The following is a 22,197-nucleotide window of genomic DNA, read 5'->3' on the forward strand; positions in this document are numbered from 1 at the left end:
TTCATTTGTACCTGTTCTGCTCTTTTGCCTGAAAAAGAAAGTCACAAACAGAAATCTGTATAGAGAAACATTTGAGAGATGAAATTATCACAATACAAAACTATATAGCTAGGGACCTTATGTGAAAGTAATTTAACATATTTTTAAGAAAAGGTGTTGAAAAGTCAAGTTCTATCTATTAATGCCTATGTTACATGATCAAGTGACTAATCATGAAACTTTAAAAGATGTTTTAAATTCAAAATTAAGTCCGTTAGAAGTAGATGCATTATTAGAAGTACTCTCTCACTTCTATCCTGGCAGCTAGAGATGTAGACAACTCCTTTGGAGATGCTTAAGGGGTATAAAACACTAGAAGAATATTATAATGAAAGTCATAGAATTAACTTGTGCAAAAAGGGAAGCGTGGTTGGAGAAGATCTGAAGATACATATGTCATTTTCAACTTGTAAATCATTTAAGAATTTCTAGTTATTTTCATAACAGCCAGAGTTAATCTTTTAAAGATCTGTTTAAGGAACCAAGTGCACAGCAGACTGGTAAAATTTTGGGGTATCTACCAGAAATCTGGTCAAGCATTCCATAGGAAATACTTGAAAGTAGCCTAAATTGTAACAAAAGCATTTGGTTGTTGAGCTACATTCTACTGAACAAGGACAGTGTGTCTCTCTGAAAAAGCATCTGTAAAGATTATATAGCTTTTCTCTTCAATTTAAATATTCTTAAAATTTTGTTGTTTCTTTTTTTTTTTTTTTTTAAGGAAGCTGCACCTACAGAATCTCTGCTGAATTGGCAAGACTATGAAGGACGAACTCCTCTTCATTTTGCAGTTGCAGATGGGAATGTAGCAGTTGTGGATGTCCTGACCTCCTACGAAGGCTGCAATGTGACATCTTATGACAACTTGTTTCGAACTCCCCTCCACTGGGCAGCCTTACTTGGTAAACTTGACACTGCTGAAGTCACTTAGTCATTAATTAACTGTACTGTTTAATCACTGTCTCTGATTTTTATTTAATTCCAGCCTGGCAGTAGGACTAATCTCTTAGACCAGTAAGAGTTTCTGCTCAACGAGGATTAGAAGTTTGTGTGTAGACTGCTTATTTTAGCTTCAGATTCTCCAGAGCACTGTACAGTGCATTACTTCAACAGGTTATATATGCTGATGATTTAAGAACAATTAGAGTATAATGAGATTGTTCTTGCATATGCAGCTTTGATTATAGGTTAAAAAAACCAGATACTCTGGAACAGTGGTGTCTGAAGTGGGGTATGCACAACACGGCATGAATGCAACACAATCTATGAGAGTGCATGAAGAAAATTATCAGAGTTTATTTTTTATCTGAAAAGATAACGTGACTAATATTTCATATACAGATTTAAGCTAGTACCCTGTTTGGTCCATATGTAAGACGGTCACATGGGGTTTGCAGGGTGCCTGAGGGAGCTGAGCTGCTCCACAATGCAGAGTGGTTGATGGTGGCATCATGAGTCACAAGCTCACTTTCAGCCTATTGTGAGGTACTGCAGTTTGTGTCTGTCTGGTTAAGTGGATTTATGATTATATTATCTAGTTTTTATTAAAATACCCCTCACAAACTAAATAAGGGGCTTAAGAAGATTCCCACAAAGAAAATGCAGATACTCTGATAATGCCAGCACAAGTAAACAACAAAAAATGGCAGAGTTGACACTTCTAGTACAAGCTCTTCATCAGACACGCTATGACAATCTAATCAGATCTGACAATGAGTTTTATTTGTATAGTTTTTCTCTGTTTAGATTGTTACTCTGAGATTCAGATGCTCTGTAAATTGTAGCCTTGCATATGTGAATTTTGATTTGTATTTACAAAAACTAGATCCTTGCAAAACAAGTTAAAACATGATTAAATATAAATAGTCTAAATGCAGGGAAACACAACCCGTAAAATGACAGACACAAAAATAATATGATTTAGAAAATTTGCCTCCTATTTCCATTCAGGAGGAAAAAAATAACCACTGGATAAAAGAATCTTCAAACAGTCTCTCTCCCCTTTTAACTGGCTTCATCCCAATGGTCCTTTGGGACACTGCAGACAAAGAATGCCAATATAAGAATCAGATGTTCACTGGAGCGAGTTACAGTAACTCCATTGGCAATATACATGTAGTTTGATTGTGTTTATTAAAAACAAAAAAGAGGGAAGGGTGTTCTCAAGTTTGTATATATGTAGAGATATTGAATTTTAGCAGAGAAATTGTGAAGCATTTTAAGTGTCATAGGATCAGCTTTCCAAAGAAATAGTCATTATCGCTCGGTTCTGTCCAAGAAGCAAAATTTATTCTGTTTTGAAATTGATTGTATTTAAGAGAGAAGTTTTGTCTGTTGTAAAAATGGATTGTCTAATCAATGTAGAATAAAGGGGGAAGATGTGCCAAGACCTTCAGGCTACTTTGTGAACCTGATGAGGTCTCTAAGTGGCATATGCTCTTTGGGAATTTCTGGTTAGTAAATCATTATTAATTTTCAGGGTTATGGTTTTAAGTTGAAGGTAATGTTCTATGTAGGTCTTCAAGAGAGTAAGATATTACTGTATAGGTTAACAACAGGAGATTTAAAGCAGTGCAGGGATGCTGCCACAACTTTGCTTAGATGTGATGGATTGCATGTGACTGCATCTTAAGAGAATTGTTGCTCTTCTTACCTTTTGTTTTTGCGTAGATAAAAGTCTCACCCAAGTTACATCTCTGCTAAATAAAAGTACAACGGAAACAACAGTTCTGGACCTCAAGAAATGAGTTTTAATGTCTACATTAATGGCCAAGCAAGATCCACCTTTGCACCTATTTCTTTACTGTTGCACCCAATACAATTTTTTTGCAACTCCCTCAAGCCTTTTTCTTATAGATAATTTAGCTAGGTCTCCTGTACTGATTATGAAGTTAGGTTCCCTTTTGCTTGTTGTCTGTTCTAAAAGTTCAGGAATCTTTTTTTTCAGGCTCAGGACTCCTATGGTTTTATAGCATAGCAACATTATATCTATTTTTTTTTTTTTTTTCCTCTTGTAGGAAGGGACAGAATAATGTGACATTCTGTACCCAGGGTTCTCTTAATGGCTAAAAAGAAAGAGGAACCTTCCTGTACAGCCTAAGGGCCCTAGAAAGAAAAAATGCACACATAACTCTTCATCCTTTTTGACCCAAGTTACCATTTTCTCTCATTTCTCATACTTCTGTACATATAAGGTCTCAAAGTGTCATTTCACAAAAGAGGGCTTGCCTAGTTCTCCATGTCTTAGGTTTTTAAGAGCTACAGACCACAGCTGTATCACAGCTTCATTCTGTAACTGTTGGTGTTTTCATTTAAAATAATCTACTCCTAGCAGGAAGGTTTACCTACCTTTTCATTTATTCTAAAGTGATTCAAGACAACTGTGCAAAAGTAACAAGCGGCAAAATTGATTGCTTTTCTGACATATGAGGTACTGGAGGTTTTCACCTGTAAAATCAGAGTGGTTTTATAGTCTTGCTTGAAATACCAAATCATTAAGATACTCTGTGAGCTGCATATGCCAACAGACACAAGTATATGAACGGACTGGTTGACTTTAGTGGCAATATACTGTATTTGTCTTTGTTTTCCTGCCTGTGAAGTGAATATAAACTTTACCTATCCTCCAAAAGTGTTGTGATTTTAATCTCAAAATATTTAAATCTGTTTTTATGAAAGGAGTTGTGTGTGAGCTTTTTTATAGCAGCTGGTAGTAGACTAGTCTCTGATTCTGCTATTCATTCTCAGATTAAATTTTGGTTAAATAAAACATAAGTGAAGAATTTACACTTGATTTCTGTAAAACAATATGATGTGAAATGAAATTGTCAACATTGGTTTAGCTTGTCTTTTAATGCAGATGGACAAATGCTCATCATCATCAGCCTATGCTCACTTTACTCTTTCTGACTGACCTGTCACTCAAATGCAGCAACTTAATTGAGTTATTATAAGCTTTTTCTGGAAATATCCAACCAATTCATTACAAAGTTAATATGATAGCTGTCTGGCCAGTTAATGCTGGTTTCTTTATTTAGGGAGAAGCTCTAGATTTCTGTTAAAAGAAATGTTGTATTTATAAGTCATTCTGATTTATAGATGCCCCCTAAAAATGACAATACAGAGTATGACACTGGAGCATTATTGGGAAGAAAGTACATGCCACACTTACTAGTTCAAATATCAAGTCTTATGTTTCTCTCTTACATTTAAACTATAATGGCTACAACACAAATATGTGACTATTTATGAAAGTATGTTAATTTTCTTCTGTTTGGTTTGAGTTTAGGTTTTTTGTTTGTCAGCAGGATTTTTAAACTTTTTTTTTTTAACTAAGCTTTTTATTGACTTTAGGATTTGATACAAAATTGGTTTTATTATATTATTTTTCTCAGGTCATGCACAGATTGTCCATCTCTTACTAGAAAGAAATAAGTTTGGAACTATCCCATCTGATAGTCAAGGTGCAACACCCCTACATTATGCAGCACAGAGCAACTTTGCTGTAAGTAGAACATAACCTAAATGTAAAGTAAACATATTTTGCTGAAATCTTTATAGTTTAGCAGAGTGTTGAAGTTGTTTTTGAAATCATATAAACACAGTGTTGTTGGCATGAGTCAATTCAGAGCTCTCCTATGTAATCTGATAAAAATGTGGTTAATTTCAGACTATTAAAAGGTAGATGTACAAAAACTAACTTTCTGTACCAAAAAGGCCCGTTGAGCTATATGTTTGCATCACAAACTACAATAGTCATTCAGTTACTTCAACAGAAAGCAGAATGACACCTACTATTTCACAGTGCTTTCAGGTTTTGGGGCTCATTATAATGAAGTCTAAGCAGTTAGAAGGTATTTAGAGTAAGATGACCTGTAGGAGTATTTGCACAGCTGCTGCAGGACCAGTCAAACCAGTCTTTGCATTCAAGAAAGTAATTAATTTATGAATATTTGGCATAATGAATGAACTGTTGTTTCATGAAGCACGGCTAAAGAGTTGAGTGCCTTTTGTCATAATTCTTCGGGAACACTATATTTTTAAAATTTTTAGAAATATTTTTTAAACGCAGACAACAAAGAACGTTGGTTTCTCAGACAGCTTAATTCTTATACTTTGGTATAATAGGTAATTTTTTTTTCCAGAGTAAGATCCAAGATACAGTGGAGCCAAGCATAAAACTCAACACTTCAATGATTGTTGGTCACAGATGTTGCAGAAGTAGTTCTCAAGCACTGGAAATTAAGAAAACTTTTCTTAAGCACCTTTACCTCTCACAGTTTTCATGCCCTCCCTTTACAGAAAGGGTTGTTTAGTGCCTAATTAATGTAATGGTTATGTAGTCCACATTGCAACATTTTCTTAGCAAGGATAGTAATTTGGGTCTTTCTTGCATACCTACATGTTAACAAGGAAAATAAAAAAAGAGAATTTAAAAGCCCTTGAGAACAATTCAAGTTAACAAATCTAGAAGTAGTATTGAAAGAAAGAATAGACCAATATCTTTGCTCCCTAGTGAGCATGAGTTTTGGGGCTTTGGTGGAGTTTTCTTGGAGGTGGTCTTACTAAGACCATCTATATATTTTTTAAATTCAGACTTTTATTGAAGCATATCTCTCTATATAATCTTCACTTTAGAGAATTTTTTGTTGATGCTGATTTTTGTCAGTTTAGGGCTGTGTACAATTTGGACCTAACTCGTACATTTAAAATTTCTGTGTTGTAAAAGCCTTTCTTTCATGTTTGAGTTAGACTCATAGAAAAAAAAATGTTTTATTTACCATCTGGTGATTATCTCCACATTCTTTTATCTTGTTTTTTTTTTTTTTTTCTTTTCTATATTGATGTATTCCTAAAAAGATTTTTCTTTCCCTGGGTTTGATTCAGTTGAATGAAACATCTTCATTATGTTGCTGCCTTTTGATCCCATCAGCCAGCCAAACAGTGATATCATCTGTGTTTTAAGGGGAAGTAAAATACATGGTGGAATCAGACATTCTTTTGTAATCTTCTGTACTTACAATGAATGTTCTGTTTCCCAACTTGCATGAAAAATCGCACAGGAGAATTTCATTCAGATCTGCAAGCCTGCTTTAGATAGATATCACTAATTCCCACCACTGCACTCCATATGCATGGTCGAACAACTGAGTGGAGATACATCCATGTTTGTTCTGGCAGTAGCATCTCTATACTCATGGTTTGAGAGCCACATTGTTGTTCTATTCGGTCTGCCAAACTTTGGTTAGGTGTGGCTTTTCTCAGTTAAAATGCGATGTTTCTTAGTCTCTAACAAGAAGAAAGTTTGTTCTTTTGTATTTATGGTAAATATTTGCATGGCTTTCAGTTTTATTTGCTTTGCTATCTTGTTCTTTGCTCTGTTTCTCTGTGGGTTACTTACTATAATATGACATTTTTGGGTTTTTTAAAGATTGAAGAGGATTAGGCAGCACTTAATGTATGTGAAGAATTTGTTCCCTAAGACCAACTTATCCCCACTTACTATAGACAGAAAAAGTTCTAGAAGAAATGACATTACCCAATATAACCATCCAAATTTAGATGCCTTGGGTATCCCAAGGAGGTCCCAAGAAACACTGCTATTTAAATTTTTGAACTTCATGTCTGAAGGAAGATCGGAGAATCTTTATTTCCAGATCACAGAATATTCTGAGTCGTAAGGGACCTACAAGGATCAAGTCCAGCTCCTAAGTGAATGGCCCAAACAGGGATTGAGCCCAGGTATTATTAACACCACACTCTAACCAACTGAGCTAAGATGCTCCCCTCATATTTATTTTAGTATGCAGGACTAAATTTTTTTTTTCTGAATTTTCCTAGAGGTGTTCAAAACAATGTGCTTTCCTTTCATGTATTTATATAGATTGATCTAGTAAATGAAATATGGATACTCCTGTCTTATTTTTAATTATTCAAAAATAATATGTAGTATTTTTCAGTTTCCTGATAGCACAGAATTAAATATTTTATGTTTAGCTCACCCCTTTACTGTTATTTTTCAGCTTTGTTTTTGTTTGGTTGGTTTTTTTTGTTGTTGTTCTTTTTTGTTGTTGTTGTTTCCTCCACTTTTTCTAGTAGTGTTAGAATACATGTCGTCTTTAATAGCAAAATACATGTGGAATTAAATTGATTGATACTTCTATTTCCTGATTTGTTAGTTATCCTGGTGTAATTTAATTTTGTTTTGTTTTCAAGTTGTGGTAACTTCATTTTGAAAAATAATGCTTATAGTACTGTGGGATTTTCTTCTCCTTTTTCCAATTAAAAGCTGTAGGAAAGAAAGAGTCGTTGAAAGAAGTGTTGTTTTGCCAAAACTTAACAGAAAAATAAAATATTTGCATTTTTTAGAATGTGTGCCTCAGAATTGAAGAAGTGCAGCCTTTGCAGTGCTTTTCACTCTGCAGGATTTCCAGCAGGGCAGAGCCCTAGGAGGGTGCTGAGTTTCTGGCCTAATGAGAGGCTGTTTGTGTCTGAGGTGTAGTGGTGGTCAGTGTGAGTACACAGAGATATAAACTCATGCTGGGTTTGTATGGAAAGCTTAATGTTTCCATCTCTCCTTGCTTCTGGCTGGACCTTTTCACAATAAACTCTTAGTTCAGACCTAAATTCACAAAGCTGTAAGGATCCTAGATCAGTAGCATAAGATAAATGAGACATTACCTATTTGTTTAGAGGGATGAAATAGTAAATAGTAGTGAAAAAACAAATCCAAACTGATCAGTGGTTCTTAGGCATTCAACCACCTTCATGATTAAAAGAATTTAATTCATTATAGCCAGGAGATTCTGGTTCTGCCAAGAGCAATGATAGAGCTATTGTGGGGTCACACAGAGGAAAGGCTAAGATAGTATTAATAATAAAATATAAATATAAAGTAAAATAATGAAACCTGGGGTGTTTTCAGGTTTTTATTGGCTGGCCTACCAGTGACTCATATCAGATGTTTCCCAGCTGTTATGTACATGGCCTTTTAAGGCATTAGATAGAAAAGAGAAAATCTTCCTTTTTATTCTTTTTCTAATAGTTGTGATTTTCTCTCCCTTCCTTTCCTGGGTGACTCATTAAGAATCTAGCAGCAGGTTAAACAAGTGGACTTGTTTGCTGACAGCTTAATACAAACACAGCATTTAAAGAAATATTTATTTTTTGCCTTGATTTGAGATTTTAGTTTAACAGTTACAGTGGGAAGACTGGATTCAGGTGTAAAGATTTCCTTAATATTTTCTGAAACATAGTATCTCAGTAATTAGTAATGTGATGATGTTATTAAACATTAGGAAATATGTCTATGTTGACCCCCTTTTTTTAACAGTCAAAATATTAGAGATAGGCTAAGTAAAATATTTGCATGTGCAGTTGTATTTATAATTGGTTAGAAAAAATATATTGGGAAAATATTTTAAAAGAACATTGTTTTCAGGGTAGGTTTAGATTGGGCATCAGAAGGAGTTTCTTCACAGAAAGGCTGATGGAATGTTGTAATGGGCTGCCCAGGGAGGTGGTGGAGTCACTGTTCCTGTAGGTATTTAAGGAAAGATTGGATATTGCACTTAGTGCCATGGTCTAGTTGATATCGTGGTGTTGGGTCATAGTTGGACTCGATGATCTCAGAGGTCTTTTCCAGCCTAAAGGATTCTGTAATTTTTTCATCACGGTATTACAGTCATGTTTGGATAAACCCACGATATTGTTCCCATTGCTTTCTTCACAAAGACTACGGCGTCTTCTGCTTCCTTGTTATGAACACATCGTATTTGACACTGAAAAGCAAAAAATGTTAAATGACAGTGTTAAACTCAATAGTTAAGGATGCTCTACGATCATTGGTGAGGGAAGAGGCATAGCAGAAGATACAGTGATTCTGTTGAGCAGTTAGTCTTTATAAACATAAAAGGGAAAATGAAGCTTTGATTTGCTTCATAAACAGCTACATGAGACAGTGGTTTCTTGTTGTTGCAGATTCCTTTTAATGTTAATTTCAACAGTATGTCTTTTCAGGAAACAGTTGAAGTATTTTTGAAACATCCTTCTGTAAAAGATGATTCAGATCTTGAGGGAAGAACGTCCTTCATGTGGGCAGCTGGCAAAGGCAGTGATGATGTCATTAGGACTATGCTGACTTTAAAATTGGATATTGATATCAATATGACAGACAAATACGCTGGCACAGGTAAGATGCTTTACAGTGAAGAGCCACTGTATGTTTCCAATCTGTGTGATTTCCACCAAGAGGAAACACCGATGGAATCTATATTAATGTTTTTCTGAATGTGTACTTCAATCCTGAAAACATTTCTGCATTATTGTAATTATATGTGTCAGTCGATTCTTTGCCTTATTGTGGGAAAGAAACAAACCTTTTCTGCACAGATTGGAACAGTTCATTTGAAATGTAGAAAGAAGAAAAATGTACTGCAATGCCATTTAGTTAGTTCTGTGATCCTGTGAAAGGCAGAGCTGTTCTGTAATTTGAAGAATAACATGAAACATAGTTGCATAAAAAGTTCTTCCTGAAAATGCCTGTTCAAAAATGTATTTGACAGTACACAAATACTTTGAAACAATATGGAGCAAACTAACCACTGAAGTAGCTAAATTATCATGAAAATCATTCCATAGTTATTTTTAGAGATAGTGAAATAAAGATTAGAGCTATTGTACTTCTCGTGTCCAAACAAGAGATTGAACTTGATATCCCCCAAATTTATCATCCTGTTATCTGCCTGAAACAAAAGATAAGTAGGCAACACAGTGTTCAAGTGTGCAAGTAATGAAATACAGAATTTCCTTTAGTAACGATGAATTTATCTCCTTTAAGTAAAAAAAAAAAAAAAAAAAAAAAAAAAAAAAAAAAAAAGTAGAAATAATGTACCTATGTAGTGCTTTCAACAAAAACAGAATAACAGTTGTGCTGGTGAGAGAGACAGATGTTGGAGTGTTTATGTATTCAGCAGCATTGGAAATTTAGGAAAAAGTAGTTGAGTTGTAGAGTATGCTGATGGCATCTGAATGAAAAATCAGGAGAATGTGGATGTATCTGGTATAAATTTGGCGGGGGGGGTTGATAGCAGGGCTGCAGGATAAGCTGTATGTAGGGAGATCAGGAACTACCCAATGCCAGATACAGTCACAGAGTTAGAAGCACAAAATATGTATGTCAGGGTTGCGTGGTTCAGGATTTGAAACTTAGTATGCATCCATATTGAATTTTTAAAGTTTCCTTTGATAATATGCTGGATCTTAACAAAAAGCAATTTACAGTTGACATAAAATTCTGTTTAAATATCTAAATTCTTGTTTTTCTTACAATGTAACACACACTAAATACATCAGTCTTTCCAAGTTGTGATAGTTTGAAATTTTTGAGTGTAAGAAATAGTGCAACAAACAAAATCTCAGTCTTCATGTTTGATGACATTCCAAACTAAATATTCTACAATTTTAGTCTTATTTAATCTTTTATCAGTCTCACCTACACTTCCTACTTCGTGACAGGTCCCTTCAAATACCTCTCAGTATTTGTTTCGGACCTTAAGGTGCAACAATATTGTTGTTACTGTGCAAACCTCCTTCCAAAGGGTTTTTTTTCTTTGCAGGCAGTAATCGGTAATCACATACTGTGTTTCTGAAATTACTCAGGTGTGGATTTCATGCTTGAATAATTCAGGTCGTTGGGTTTATTATCTTTCAGTCTTAAACCTTTCCTAGCAGTGATATGTAATCACCTTTTAATCTCGGTTTCGTTGTAGGGCTTTTAATCCAAGGAAATGAATGGATTTTCCATTTGCTTGAGAGTGCCGTTGTGTAGAACTCGGGAACGGTCTGGAAGTGGGGAGCTGTGCTGCCGAGCAGCCCGAGCTGCATCATTGTGCCAGCGAGTGCATAGCATGGGCTTTATTATAGCGAGCTCTAAGCATAAAAGGAAGCCCACCAGTAAATCACTCTCTGATTTTAATTTTTTTTTTTCTTTCCAAAGGCCTTTAATCATTCCCCAGTTTTCGTGAGGGAAAAGCAGTGTTGTGTTCGGACAGGAAACTATGCACTAATAGAAAATAGCGCACATGCCTCCGTGCCTGGGATACAGTTGCTGAGCAGAGTTCAAGGCTGTGTTTTTCTGACTTTTGTGTGCACTCAGTTCAGCGCGGTTGTAATGTTGCGTTAAGGCAGCCTTTTGCATTTACTCAAAAAGAGCAAGCTCTCCATTGAGCTCTGCTAGAACATCGAGACTCTGGGCATTGTGTAGGAGAATGACACCAAGGGAAAGGAATTTCCCTCCTCTCAGAGATCAGCGCTGCAGGAGCATTACAGGGGCAGCTTTATAGCTCTGCCGTCACTGCGCACAATGGAGAGGGTTCTGTCTGTCGGCTGAACAAAGGGCCCATTGTGACCAGCTGGCTGAAGAATCTCTTCAGTCACCGTGACTCCATCACAGAAAATTTGGCTTACAAGAAAATATTGAGCACAAAGTGCGAAACAAGATGCCTGCGTCAGAATGAGTGATAGGGGGGAAGAACTGGCCAAGCTGACACAGCAGCTCTTTTTTCTATTGTATTGTTACACACACCCCATGTGTCATCTGATGGAGTGGTTTACTGCCTTTGGTTTCATAAGGGATTCAGGACAAAAACCAGAACCTAGAGTTTATTGTGAGGTCAGACCATGAAAACCAGGCCCATCCAAATGTACGACACGGCAGGGATCTCATTCTTGTCCAGTTCCTACTGATAGCCACCCACTCGCAGTGGCTGCTGTGCAGGCACTCACTTTTCACGAGCGCAGTGAGCTCTGCTGTGCTTTTAGGCTGCTGCACTTCAACTTAAATCAGCGTCCTCTCAAAGGCATGATCTCAATTTTCACTCCTCAGAGTGTCTCTGGCTCTGACCCCAGTGCTTAGTCCGTGTCACAATGTTACTATCACTTATTTTGTGACTCTGCTTTAAGGCAGCGCACACCAGGTGGATTTGGGTCAATGACAACATGAACAACCTGAGCATTTCAGTAGGGCCTGTGTAACAGGTTGTGCAGGGTTTCCGTCTCATAAGCTGGTACTGGTTGTAAACAGTAGCCGGCAAATACAAAAATGCTGGTTTTATATTCTGCCTATGGTTCAAGAAGCTGCTCCTTCTAGTACTGGTCTTTGTGGTGTGTATTTCTGTAAAATGCCTCTGCTGGATCCTGAGCCTGTCTGTTTTAACATTAAACAAATGTGGAGATGTAGGTAGTGTTTACAGCCCCACATTTTGCTTGCATGAGCAGATTCAGTTCTCACTAAGCAGGAATATTTCTGAAATTTCATGGGGAAATATGAATTTATTTTATTAAATGCACACTTATAAAGCACATTGTTTTGTGGTTTTATTCTATATTATTTTGATTTTATTGTCTGTAATATATTCTACATTTAAGGCAGTGTGAGAATGTAGATTGTCTGATTTGACTGCTGACTATAGGAAATAACCCAAAGCATTTTGAAGTCAAACTGTAAGTGAAACCACCAATACATTTGTTCTCCATTGGTTTGAAATCTAATTGTTGTGTGCAGTTCTTCTTTACTTCAAAAAGAGCTGTGAACTGGTAATCCACAACTCTGGCTAACAGTGCCTGCAGGATGCTGTGTTAGGCAATAGCAACTCCAGTTACAGGACACCACATCTTTACCTGAGTTCTGAAGTATCTGAAGTAGCAGCATCTGGTTTTTCTGTAATCTTTTTCTTTCTCTTGAATAAAACAGGGAGCTGGGGATGCTGTGCAAGATATGATGGTCTTGCAACATTATTTCATATAAAATTTTCTCCAAGCAATTCTGAAACAAGAAAGGGGCTGGGGGGGCAAGGAGGAGTAGGAACAGCTGGGTAGTTTTCTGAAGTTAGTTTTAATTGAGACGACTTTGTTTACTTGAAAGAAAAAAGTCATTTTCAGGAAAGCATTGAAGAAATAATGAAAGCTTTCTTTTACTGATGATGAGCAATCTCAAAAATGCCACAGAACAGAGGCAGAAGTAAATCATGTTATGTTCTCTTTAACAGAAGCTGCTATTCTTCCACAAATCCTCACTATAAGCCAATCTTGGTGGTGCTAAATGTAAAATTTCTATTTGTGCAAGTTAGAAACATGTTTCAGGGCTAATAGTTTTTCCGCTTGTTGCTTGTATGGCAAGAAAGTGATGTTACATCATCGCTTCTTCAGTTTCTTGAGGTTGAAAAGTACTTTTCCACCAAAATACTTGTAATTGGTTTTTATTTTGACTGTTCTAATTGTTGACCTCTAAAGCTCATGGTATTATGGTTTCTTTTTCCCTACTACCTTATTCTCCAGCATTACACGCTGCTGCCCTTTCTGGCCACGTCAGCACAGTGAAACTGCTGCTGGAGCACAAAGCACAGGTAGATGCTCTGGATGTGATGAAACACACCCCGCTCTTCCGAGCCTGTGAGATGGGTCACAAGGAAGTGATTCAAACACTCATTAAAGGTCAGCTCTCAGGGCTTCACAAACCTGTTCAAGAGTTCTGCTGCTGCTTCCTGTGGGAATGGGAAATAAACAGCTGAGCAAGAGGTGGGGTAGGAAATTGCTTCCCTAAAGCAGGTTTTGTTTGTAAGTTCCCCTTGTGGAATAGCCCTAGTGAATCTAAAACATTATCAGTGCTGTGCAAAATGGCTAGAAGCGTTAAATACAAAACTTTCAAAATTGGGACTATTCTTTTCAATGCTAATTTCTGCTCAAGCCTTTGCAAGTACATTCTAGTCTCTCAAACTAACTCTTCCCCCAGCAAGTCCTTTCTTTTGTTTTTATTTGCTTGTTTTTTTCCCCAGTAAATAAGACCAAGTTATGCTTTCTTCACTTCTGTGAAAAACCATTTTTAGGGTTCTTTGAAGGCTTTTTATGTGAGTCTGTATTTTTTTTTTATATATAGATAGATATCAAAAGCCTACATCTTTAATATTTTCTTCTGGTTGTTTTTTTAAACAATATTTTGTTCATAGAATGAAATAGGATTTAACAAAGTACACAGTTTTAGATAATTGTAGAATACCTGCTGAAGGGTAAAAAGTACAGTGAAAGAACAGTGGCATCTTAGATGCAAAATTCTGTCATTTTAGCTTCCCAGAAACATCTCCTTCCTACTTCAGACATTATCCCACTTACGGATAGATGAAGTATCCAGGCTAAAGTTTGCAAGTTTTCCATCAACCAGCCTTTCTTACCGAAAATATTCTTCCTTCCATGATCTGCTGGGCATATTTTAACCTCCTGTTAAGCTCTTGCCCCCACTCCCTGTGCCATTTAGCTTTTGTAGATGTAAGAAGCTTGGCTATCAGAATCTAAGTTGTGTTTAATTAAATATTTTATGATATAGAGAGTCATTTTTGCTGGTTCATTCAAGTTCTTGTATCTGTGGAGTTTTACTTTTGTACAGAATTTTTACGTCTTGCAAGAACATATAGAGAAATTAATTATCTGCATAGGAGAGTCTTAGCATGCTTGAATTGAAAAAAAAAAGATTATTTTAAAAACTATTATTACATTGGGAATATTTTATCTTGTCTGCTTTAGAGATCTAAAAGGACATATAATCTGAAATCTAATTTTTAGAAGTTATTTTGTTTTTAAGAAAGAAAGGTTCTACTGAAAATTCATAGACCTGAAACAAATAAAATAGGTTTTTCTTAGGCAATTGTTAAGTCTGGATATTCTAAAGCATATTAGAGGATAGTCAGAAGATTGTAAAAAAGTTAGATACCTGACCTTCTTTGAATCTATTTCATTCCAAATTAATTTTGATTTAAGTTTAAGGATTTGAGTAACAAAATTGAAGTTGCTTTCTGAAATACTTCTCTGAATTGTCAGTTTATGAAATAAGTTCTAGTTAAACATAATCTCACTCTTTTCTTAGCATTCAATGGTATTTTCTTTGTGCTCAAAAATGTATTTGTTTTTACAGGAGGAGCAAGAGTAGATTTGGTTGACCAAGATGGGCATTCACCCCTTCATTGGGCAGCCCTGGGAGGAAATGCTGACGTGTGCCAAATCCTGATAGAAAATAAAATCAACCCTAATGTGCAGGATTATGCAGGTAGAACACCTCTGCAGTGTGCTGCTTATGGAGGTTACATTAACTGCATGGTAGTGTTGCTGGAAAACAATGCAGATCCAAATATTCAGGATAAAGAGGTATGTTGTTCTTCTTCACTGAGGAATGTCATTAAATTTAGAATAACCTTAAATCAAAACATTTTCCTTTTCTTCAAGGTCATTCTCTTTTCTAGGACATAGAAACGTCTGTGCTGCTGTTTGTCACAAAAGGAAATGTATCCTGGTGTCATTTTCCCTATGACTTCACTTCTAAAATCACAAAAGAAAAGTCATATTTTAATATGTAGCATGAATTGAAGATTAGTATTTTTCCAGATCACTTTTGGTTTTTCCTTATCGAAGTGTGATCATATGAGGAGTCATATTAATGATCTGATTGCTTTTAAAATTCCTTATTAACAGCTGACATGGGAATGTGATTTTAGTCTGTTCTCCAGAATAGAGAGAAAGAGAGCAAGTAAGAAAGTAAGATACTGCAAGTGAGATTGCACAATAACTGCTTCTATTGTTTGTCCACATTAGGTATCCACATATGTATCTCTCTTCCAGGTAAAAAAAAAAACAAACAAAAAACACTGATTGGTTTATATGTTCTTCTCTGCCATTATTCAGGCAGTAATTGAAATTAGGAGCCAGAATAATTGTGCAACCTATAACAGATTTCTTTGTTATATGATGTAATTTCTCAGAAGTCAGTAGAACCTCATCAGTCAAAAGAGCTTCACCCAATTTATTGAAATTTTCTGTAGCTATTTGTTGTAGGGCATAGATAATTCCAGGTAATGGAAATGTGGCTTTCATTATGAGTTCTACAGAGCATGTTGTATATATTTTGCAAAGAAAGCGACTCTAAGGCTAGTCTTCTAATGGTACTTTTCAGCTGTTTCAGGTGAAAAAGCACTGGTGCTGATATCTTGTTTAAAAAAAATTCATTTTTTAAGTTCTGTGTTCTTTTTATTTTAACAAGGAAGTTTATTTAGAAAACTGTTTGTTCTTCATGTCCAGAAAAGCATTGGATTACGCTATGATTTATGACTTTTATTGTGGTGTGGTAGTTTGGGGGTAATGTTTTTTTTTTTGTTGTTCTGTTCTATTGTTTTACAGGGCAGAACTGCCCTGCACTGGCTCTGCAACAATGGCTACCTTGATGCTATAAAGTTACTGCTCGGCTTCGATGCTTTCCCCAATCACATGGAGAACAGTGAGGAGAGGTACTGCTTATCTCAAGGTGTTATTTTGTAATTGTGCCAAAGCACTGCCTTCCGTTTAAATGTTAAATGTTCAGAAGCTGCAAGAGCATTGTCATCTTGTATCTCAAAGGAGTGCTATAACCTTGGGCTTCAGTGTAAGCAGCTTTTCTGATGTGAAAGTTCCCTTCTTTAACGAAGACATTGTAGCTTCAACTTTTATACTTCTGAACCATCTTCTGGAAGTATTTACTCACTCTCGACTTGTTGGAAATATTATCGATCTTTCTTATTTATATGGAGTTGATGGCACATGTGTATGGACAAAGGATGAAAAGGCAGTTCTGCTGCTGTTGGAAGACTGGAATTTTACTTTTATATTTGATACAAATACAGCAAGAAGAAAGCAGATGGGAGAAATGTAATGTCATGTTTTAAAATGGTGATTACAAAGTCCCTGGTGGTTACCTGTATTCTAAAGGCCTGGTTTAAAAAAAAAATGTCTCCTATAATCATAAAGAGACAGCACATTTGCATCTCTTTTCTTTGTCTTTCATTGACATATAAATAATAGATTTTAAAAAATGATTTGGGTTGTGGAGTTCAAATTAGTCACCTGACCATGAAGATAATTACTATTAGCAGAAATTTCTAATGCCTTTTTTTAGAGTAGATGACCTCCTTATAATTATAAGATTATGAACAGCATGCCATATAAATTTGAATATTTAAGCATTTTAAATAACTGAAGGTGTTTGCAGCCTCATATTTCAATTTGAGACTTCTGTACTTAACCTCAGGTTTTAATTGCTTTCTTCCTCTATCATTTTTCTTTTGTTCTTCACTCTAAACCACTCAGGTCTCTCTTCCTTTTCTGTTCTTATTTTTTCTTGAGAAACACAAACGAAAGTATAACTAGTTCCTAATTAAGCAGTGTCAAGGCTGTCTTTAGTAATTTTTGATAGAAAATTGAATAAACAGTTTTAAATAAATTACTTTTAATAAGTAAGATTAAAAGCCACAATTTTGCCAAATTGAGACTGCTGTTATCCTTACTTTGTAGAAATGTACTCATGATGCTCAAATGTCAAGAAAACACATTAGGCTGTGGTTTATTACAGTCGTTAAGATAGTATATATTTTTGTTTCCCTTCTGGAATTAATATATATTTAATATGTAAATCTAGATTACTCAAAATACAACTAGCAGTATTCCAAATGTCTGCTGATAAACACTACTGCATGTGCAGGACAAAAGAGATCCCCAGTATTTCTAGATGGATCAATCTTTTAATACAATTCTCCTAAAATATATATAAAAATTGCATACTTGCATCTTAATAAATATCGACAAACTTTGCGTTATTGTTAAGAGATGGGAAGTTTGGAAAGTGGAAAATCAAGTTGAGTGTTGTAAGAGAGAGGAAAAATAACCTCATGGATATGATTCACTTGTAATTGGATGAAATTAGTTTTTAATCAGTAACAATTTCACTACATAGTGGCTTTTTTTTTTTCAAATATACCTATAGTTGTTATAACTAAAAGATTAGAGAAAATATAGAACTGAGATTGCATAAAGAATTTTAAAGCGCACTCTTGCTTGCCAGATATGTGATCAAGTGCTGATCTGGAGGCTGTTGGGTTTGTTGTTCTTTGCAAATTTATTTTGCAATCCACCATAATGTCCTGGGTGCATCAAGCTGCTGCTTGACCACCTTCATGTTAAATTGCCTATAACAGCTGATGGCTGATGTCTTCATGTGTTTCCCTGTGAAGCCAGCTTGATTTAAAAGCTTTCTGCTTTAGAGAGAACCAAGGGAAAAGGAAATTTACATCAAGCTGTGAACTGACACAACAGAGGAGTGTATGTAAGTGTCCAGTCATAAAAACCCCTCTCAGATTTGATTTAAGTGATCTTTTTGCTTTCAAAGGTAGCTTGGATGGAGTTAGAGAATCCACGTTTAAAAATATGGATCTTCATGACTGCTAAAGTAAACTTCATTAAGTTTACTTCAGTATCTTTTTTGTCTTTAAAGTATTCAAAATAAGGAATACTTAAAAAATGTGTTTTTCTAAAATAATGTTCCTTCTGAAGTTCCCATCTCTAAGTTATCAAAAATCTGTATCTCTTTAAATGCTATCAGCAGCACACCTTGACATCCAAATTTTCATGTTATGTCATTGTCTTTATTCCTGCAGACACTTCAGTTCAGATACTGTTTATCCTTCCATCAAACCACTGCTGTGTGGCAGGTCCAATTGTGCTTTCTGTCTGTTTTTCTTTGCTTACCAGCACTGCGTCCCAGCAAGTTACCATCAGCAGGAGCCCTAATTTTCACAGTCAAATGCATTGACATTTGTTATTGGATAGTCTTATGTTACATGGTCTTGATTATGATTTGTGACTGATAATTTTCAGTCAATAAAAGTCTTTCCCTGAAGTTTCAGTGTTAATGAGGGAGATAGGTAGATTTTGCTCCCATGTCGACAGTGGGAAATATGGGAATTATTTTGAAAAAGGCCTAGGCGTCTTTGCTACCATTAAAACCCAAAGCAATTTAATATTTTGAACACCTGTGTCCATTTGAAAACAGACTTAAGTTTCCCTAATACCTTAAAAAAGACATTATCCTTCGATATGGATCTAATGCTGTTGCTCTGTCAGTGATAGTGCCTTCAGTCGATGTTATAGAAGCTAAGCCAGATTTGACAGTAGATTTCTAGAACTTAAATGCATATGGAAATAACACAAAAATGTTTTAACTTAGTTTTTCTTTGTATTTCTATATGAAATATTCAAACACATTTTAAAGACTGCTTTTTTTAAAGCATTTAACACTGTGGATGGGGCTTTGGGAGATTAATCCAAACAATTCAGGTTCCCTTCTTCCCCCTTCTATATTAGGAGGCTAAAAAAATCTTTAAACATAACCACAGTGCATAGAATGAATAAGGTAGCAAAATAATGCCTAAAAAATGAGAAAAACAGCCGACTGAAATAGTGCTTAATCTGTCTTCATACTAGAAGTTACTTTATTATGAAATGAGGGTGAATAAACGCACATTATGACTGGAATTCTAGGTCAATAGTAATTGTTGTGGTTTTTGGGTTTTTTTTTAGATATACTCCACTTGATTATGCCTTGCTTGGTGAACACCATGAAGTGATTCAGTTCATGTTAGAACACGGGGCTCTGTCTATAGCTGCCATTCAGGATATTGCTGCTTTCAAAATTCAGGCTGTCTACAAAGGATACAAAGTTAGAAAGGCTTTTCAAGAGAGGAAGAATCTTCTAATGAAACATGAACAGTTGAGAAAAGATGCTGCTGCCAAGTAAGTCTGAGACTTGAAATTTACTCCAGCACATAGACATTTGTTGTAAGTTTGTAAGTTTATGACTGTTCCTCATCAGCTTTTGTTCCTCTTGATAAAATTCATGATAAAATTCATGAATTCATTCTTGATAAAATTCATGAAACTGAAGGAAGCATATAACTTCCATATAACTATGGACAGATGGAAGTTATTTTCCATATAATCCCAGTTTAAACTTTGTATAATATACTATAGCAAGGCAAAATACCAAAAGCTGAGGAAATAACATGTTAGTGTTCATTAACTTTGTCTGATATTCTGTATGATAAAAAAGGCTTGGAAAACATTTATCACTTTAAGGCAGTGAAAATAATTATTTACCTATCAAGTCTTGATATCAGTTTTGAACAGAAATTAATAGTAGCTGAGGAAAAAAAATCTGAAAACAAGCCAGGGAAAGCCTGATTTAGTAAGGCTTAACTTAATGTTTCTCTAGCAACCTGGACTCCTGGTTTCTATTTGCAACTTCATTTTGGGCCTTATTATTCTCTGCACTTATATTTTGTGGTCTTGAATTAGAGAGTTCCTATGAATTGGTTATATTGGATTACAGATAACTAACATATGCAATTCAAATTGTTGTCAGCAAGATGTGTAGGTTCTGGCTGAGTTTCAGCCCAATTTAAATGTGGTAATGGTAGCACAGTGGTGAAATTCTAAAATCAGAAGGTACGTAAATGGTTATCACAGTACGTTGCTTGCTTGGAGTTTATCCTTAAGATTCTTAGTATGAAATTAGCAGCTGGTTTCTCCTGAAGAAATCTGATTCCGAAATGAAAAAACATAAGTCTGAAAAGATTTCTGCATGATTTGGGAGTATTATTTTGGTAAAGGGAGATCATATGAAAAAAACACACAACATAATTATTGCACCTAGAGGTATTTTTGCTGCATCTGTGTATCACAGGCGAATTCAGCTGCACTCCACTCTCTATCAAATTTGGTAGTTTGATGTTCTGCATAATTGGCCAGTCAGACCTTCATTGGGTTTGATTGCTGCTGCTATAAAACAATTATTATTCCCCAGGAAGAACCAAAGCTAGAAATACCGGGTAACTCATCTCTTACTCACATATTTACATCCTGAAGTTGTAACCTGTAACTCTCCTACTGTTTGCCTTTTCTGCTGGAATCAGTGTAAGTCAAAACTATGCATGGAGAAGCTGCCTTGGAAAAGATTTCTGTTTAATGTGGAGAGCTCTCCTTATTGCTGTGGTCACAACTGACTTTACCAAATTAGATAATTTTATCCTTTGTGATGACAGTCATTTTTAGAAAAATCTCTAATCCACCATGTAGAAGATTAAATGGAAAAGAATTGCCTCATGGAAATTTGGGGATATTTTTATAATCATTTTCCTTTGTGAGTTTTTGATGTAGTTTCTGAAACTTACTTAGCTGTTGTTGATTTGTTTGAAAACAATAGAAACAAAGTCTGTGTACCAAATACCATAAAAAGAGAATTACAGTACAATTGGAGTGTACAAGCAAATCAGGTTGTCACATAACAAATTTTATTTAATTGCAATTTTATGATCTGTAATAAACTGAAGGGGACATTATGTTGTCATCATTCTACGTCCCCATCTGTGCATTCCACAGCTAAAATTGGCCAGGGTGTTCCTGCATACAGAAAACTATTATCCCTACTGGTGTTTAAAAATCTGGTCTCCAGATAAAAGTAGACATTATGTGGGGATCCTGAATGATAGTGAGCTTCTAGATTGTGCACACACACCCTCTCCCCAACTATTTCAGTGTAGATATTTAAACTTGCTTTGTAATACGTTGCTTTAGAAAGTCTCTCTAAGACAAATCACTCCTAAATCTACTTGGGTTTAGATAGTCTGTTCTTTTTCTTTTTCTTTTTGGTTTTTTATTTTTTTCCTTTTTACCATAACAAAAAGTCAGCCAGCATCTCATACCTGCATCATTTTCTGTTAAAATTACATTCACTGTATTTAAATCCTATAGAAATATTTCTATACAAACACCTTCTCCCGTGTTTTCTTCTATATCAAAGAAATCGTAATTTATAAAATGAAGTTTGATGAAGGCCAAAACAACATGCACACTGTTATGTCATTGAGCAAAGAGACACACCAGGAGGCCAGTTTGGGTAAGCTGGGAATCCTTGACAGAGCTCAAATGTAAAAGTGCAATTTCCAGAAGGCAGAAGCTGGGACAAACTGCAAAGGCAGAGTGTAAAAGCATTGCCTGGGCATGTAGATGGTGTCAGAAACACCAAAACTCAAATGGAGTTGAGACTTCAAAGAAATGTTACAGGTTACAAAGTGAGATTGTGCTTCTACATTAATAAAAGTAGTAATACATTAGTAAAATGCTGAGCAAGGAATGTGTGGGCCTGTTGCTGAATGGTGCATTTAGTGCCAATAGACACAGGTGTGGCAGAAGTACTCAGTGCCTTCTGTTCCTCAGTCTGCCAGAAGAAGGTCTCCCAGGCCTCTTTGCTAAGAG

General features: G+C 35.6%; 1 protein-coding gene across 6 annotated transcripts in view; it reads left to right on the forward strand.

Annotated features, from left to right (window-relative positions):
- The window catches only part of INVS (inversin), an 80,413-nt gene that overhangs the window by 43,428 nt on the left and 14,788 nt on the right, over positions 1-22,197 (forward strand). For all 6 annotated transcript variants that reach the window (XM_068194326.1, XM_068194343.1, XM_068194361.1 and 3 more), the window contains 7 exons: positions 761-941; positions 4,434-4,543; positions 9,058-9,229; positions 13,375-13,530; positions 15,002-15,231; positions 16,258-16,364; positions 19,465-19,677. In XM_068194326.1, the coding sequence (XP_068050427.1) occupies positions 761-941; positions 4,434-4,543; positions 9,058-9,229; positions 13,375-13,530; positions 15,002-15,231; positions 16,258-16,364; positions 19,465-19,677 (1,169 nt within the window). The remainder of the gene's footprint in view (positions 1-760; positions 942-4,433; positions 4,544-9,057; positions 9,230-13,374; positions 13,531-15,001; positions 15,232-16,257; positions 16,365-19,464; positions 19,678-22,197) is intronic.

The sequence above is a fragment of the Anomalospiza imberbis genome, chromosome 1, assembly GCF_031753505.1.
Source record: "Anomalospiza imberbis isolate Cuckoo-Finch-1a 21T00152 chromosome 1, ASM3175350v1, whole genome shotgun sequence".
In the NCBI taxonomy this organism is placed as follows: Eukaryota; Metazoa; Chordata; class Aves; order Passeriformes; family Viduidae; genus Anomalospiza; species Anomalospiza imberbis.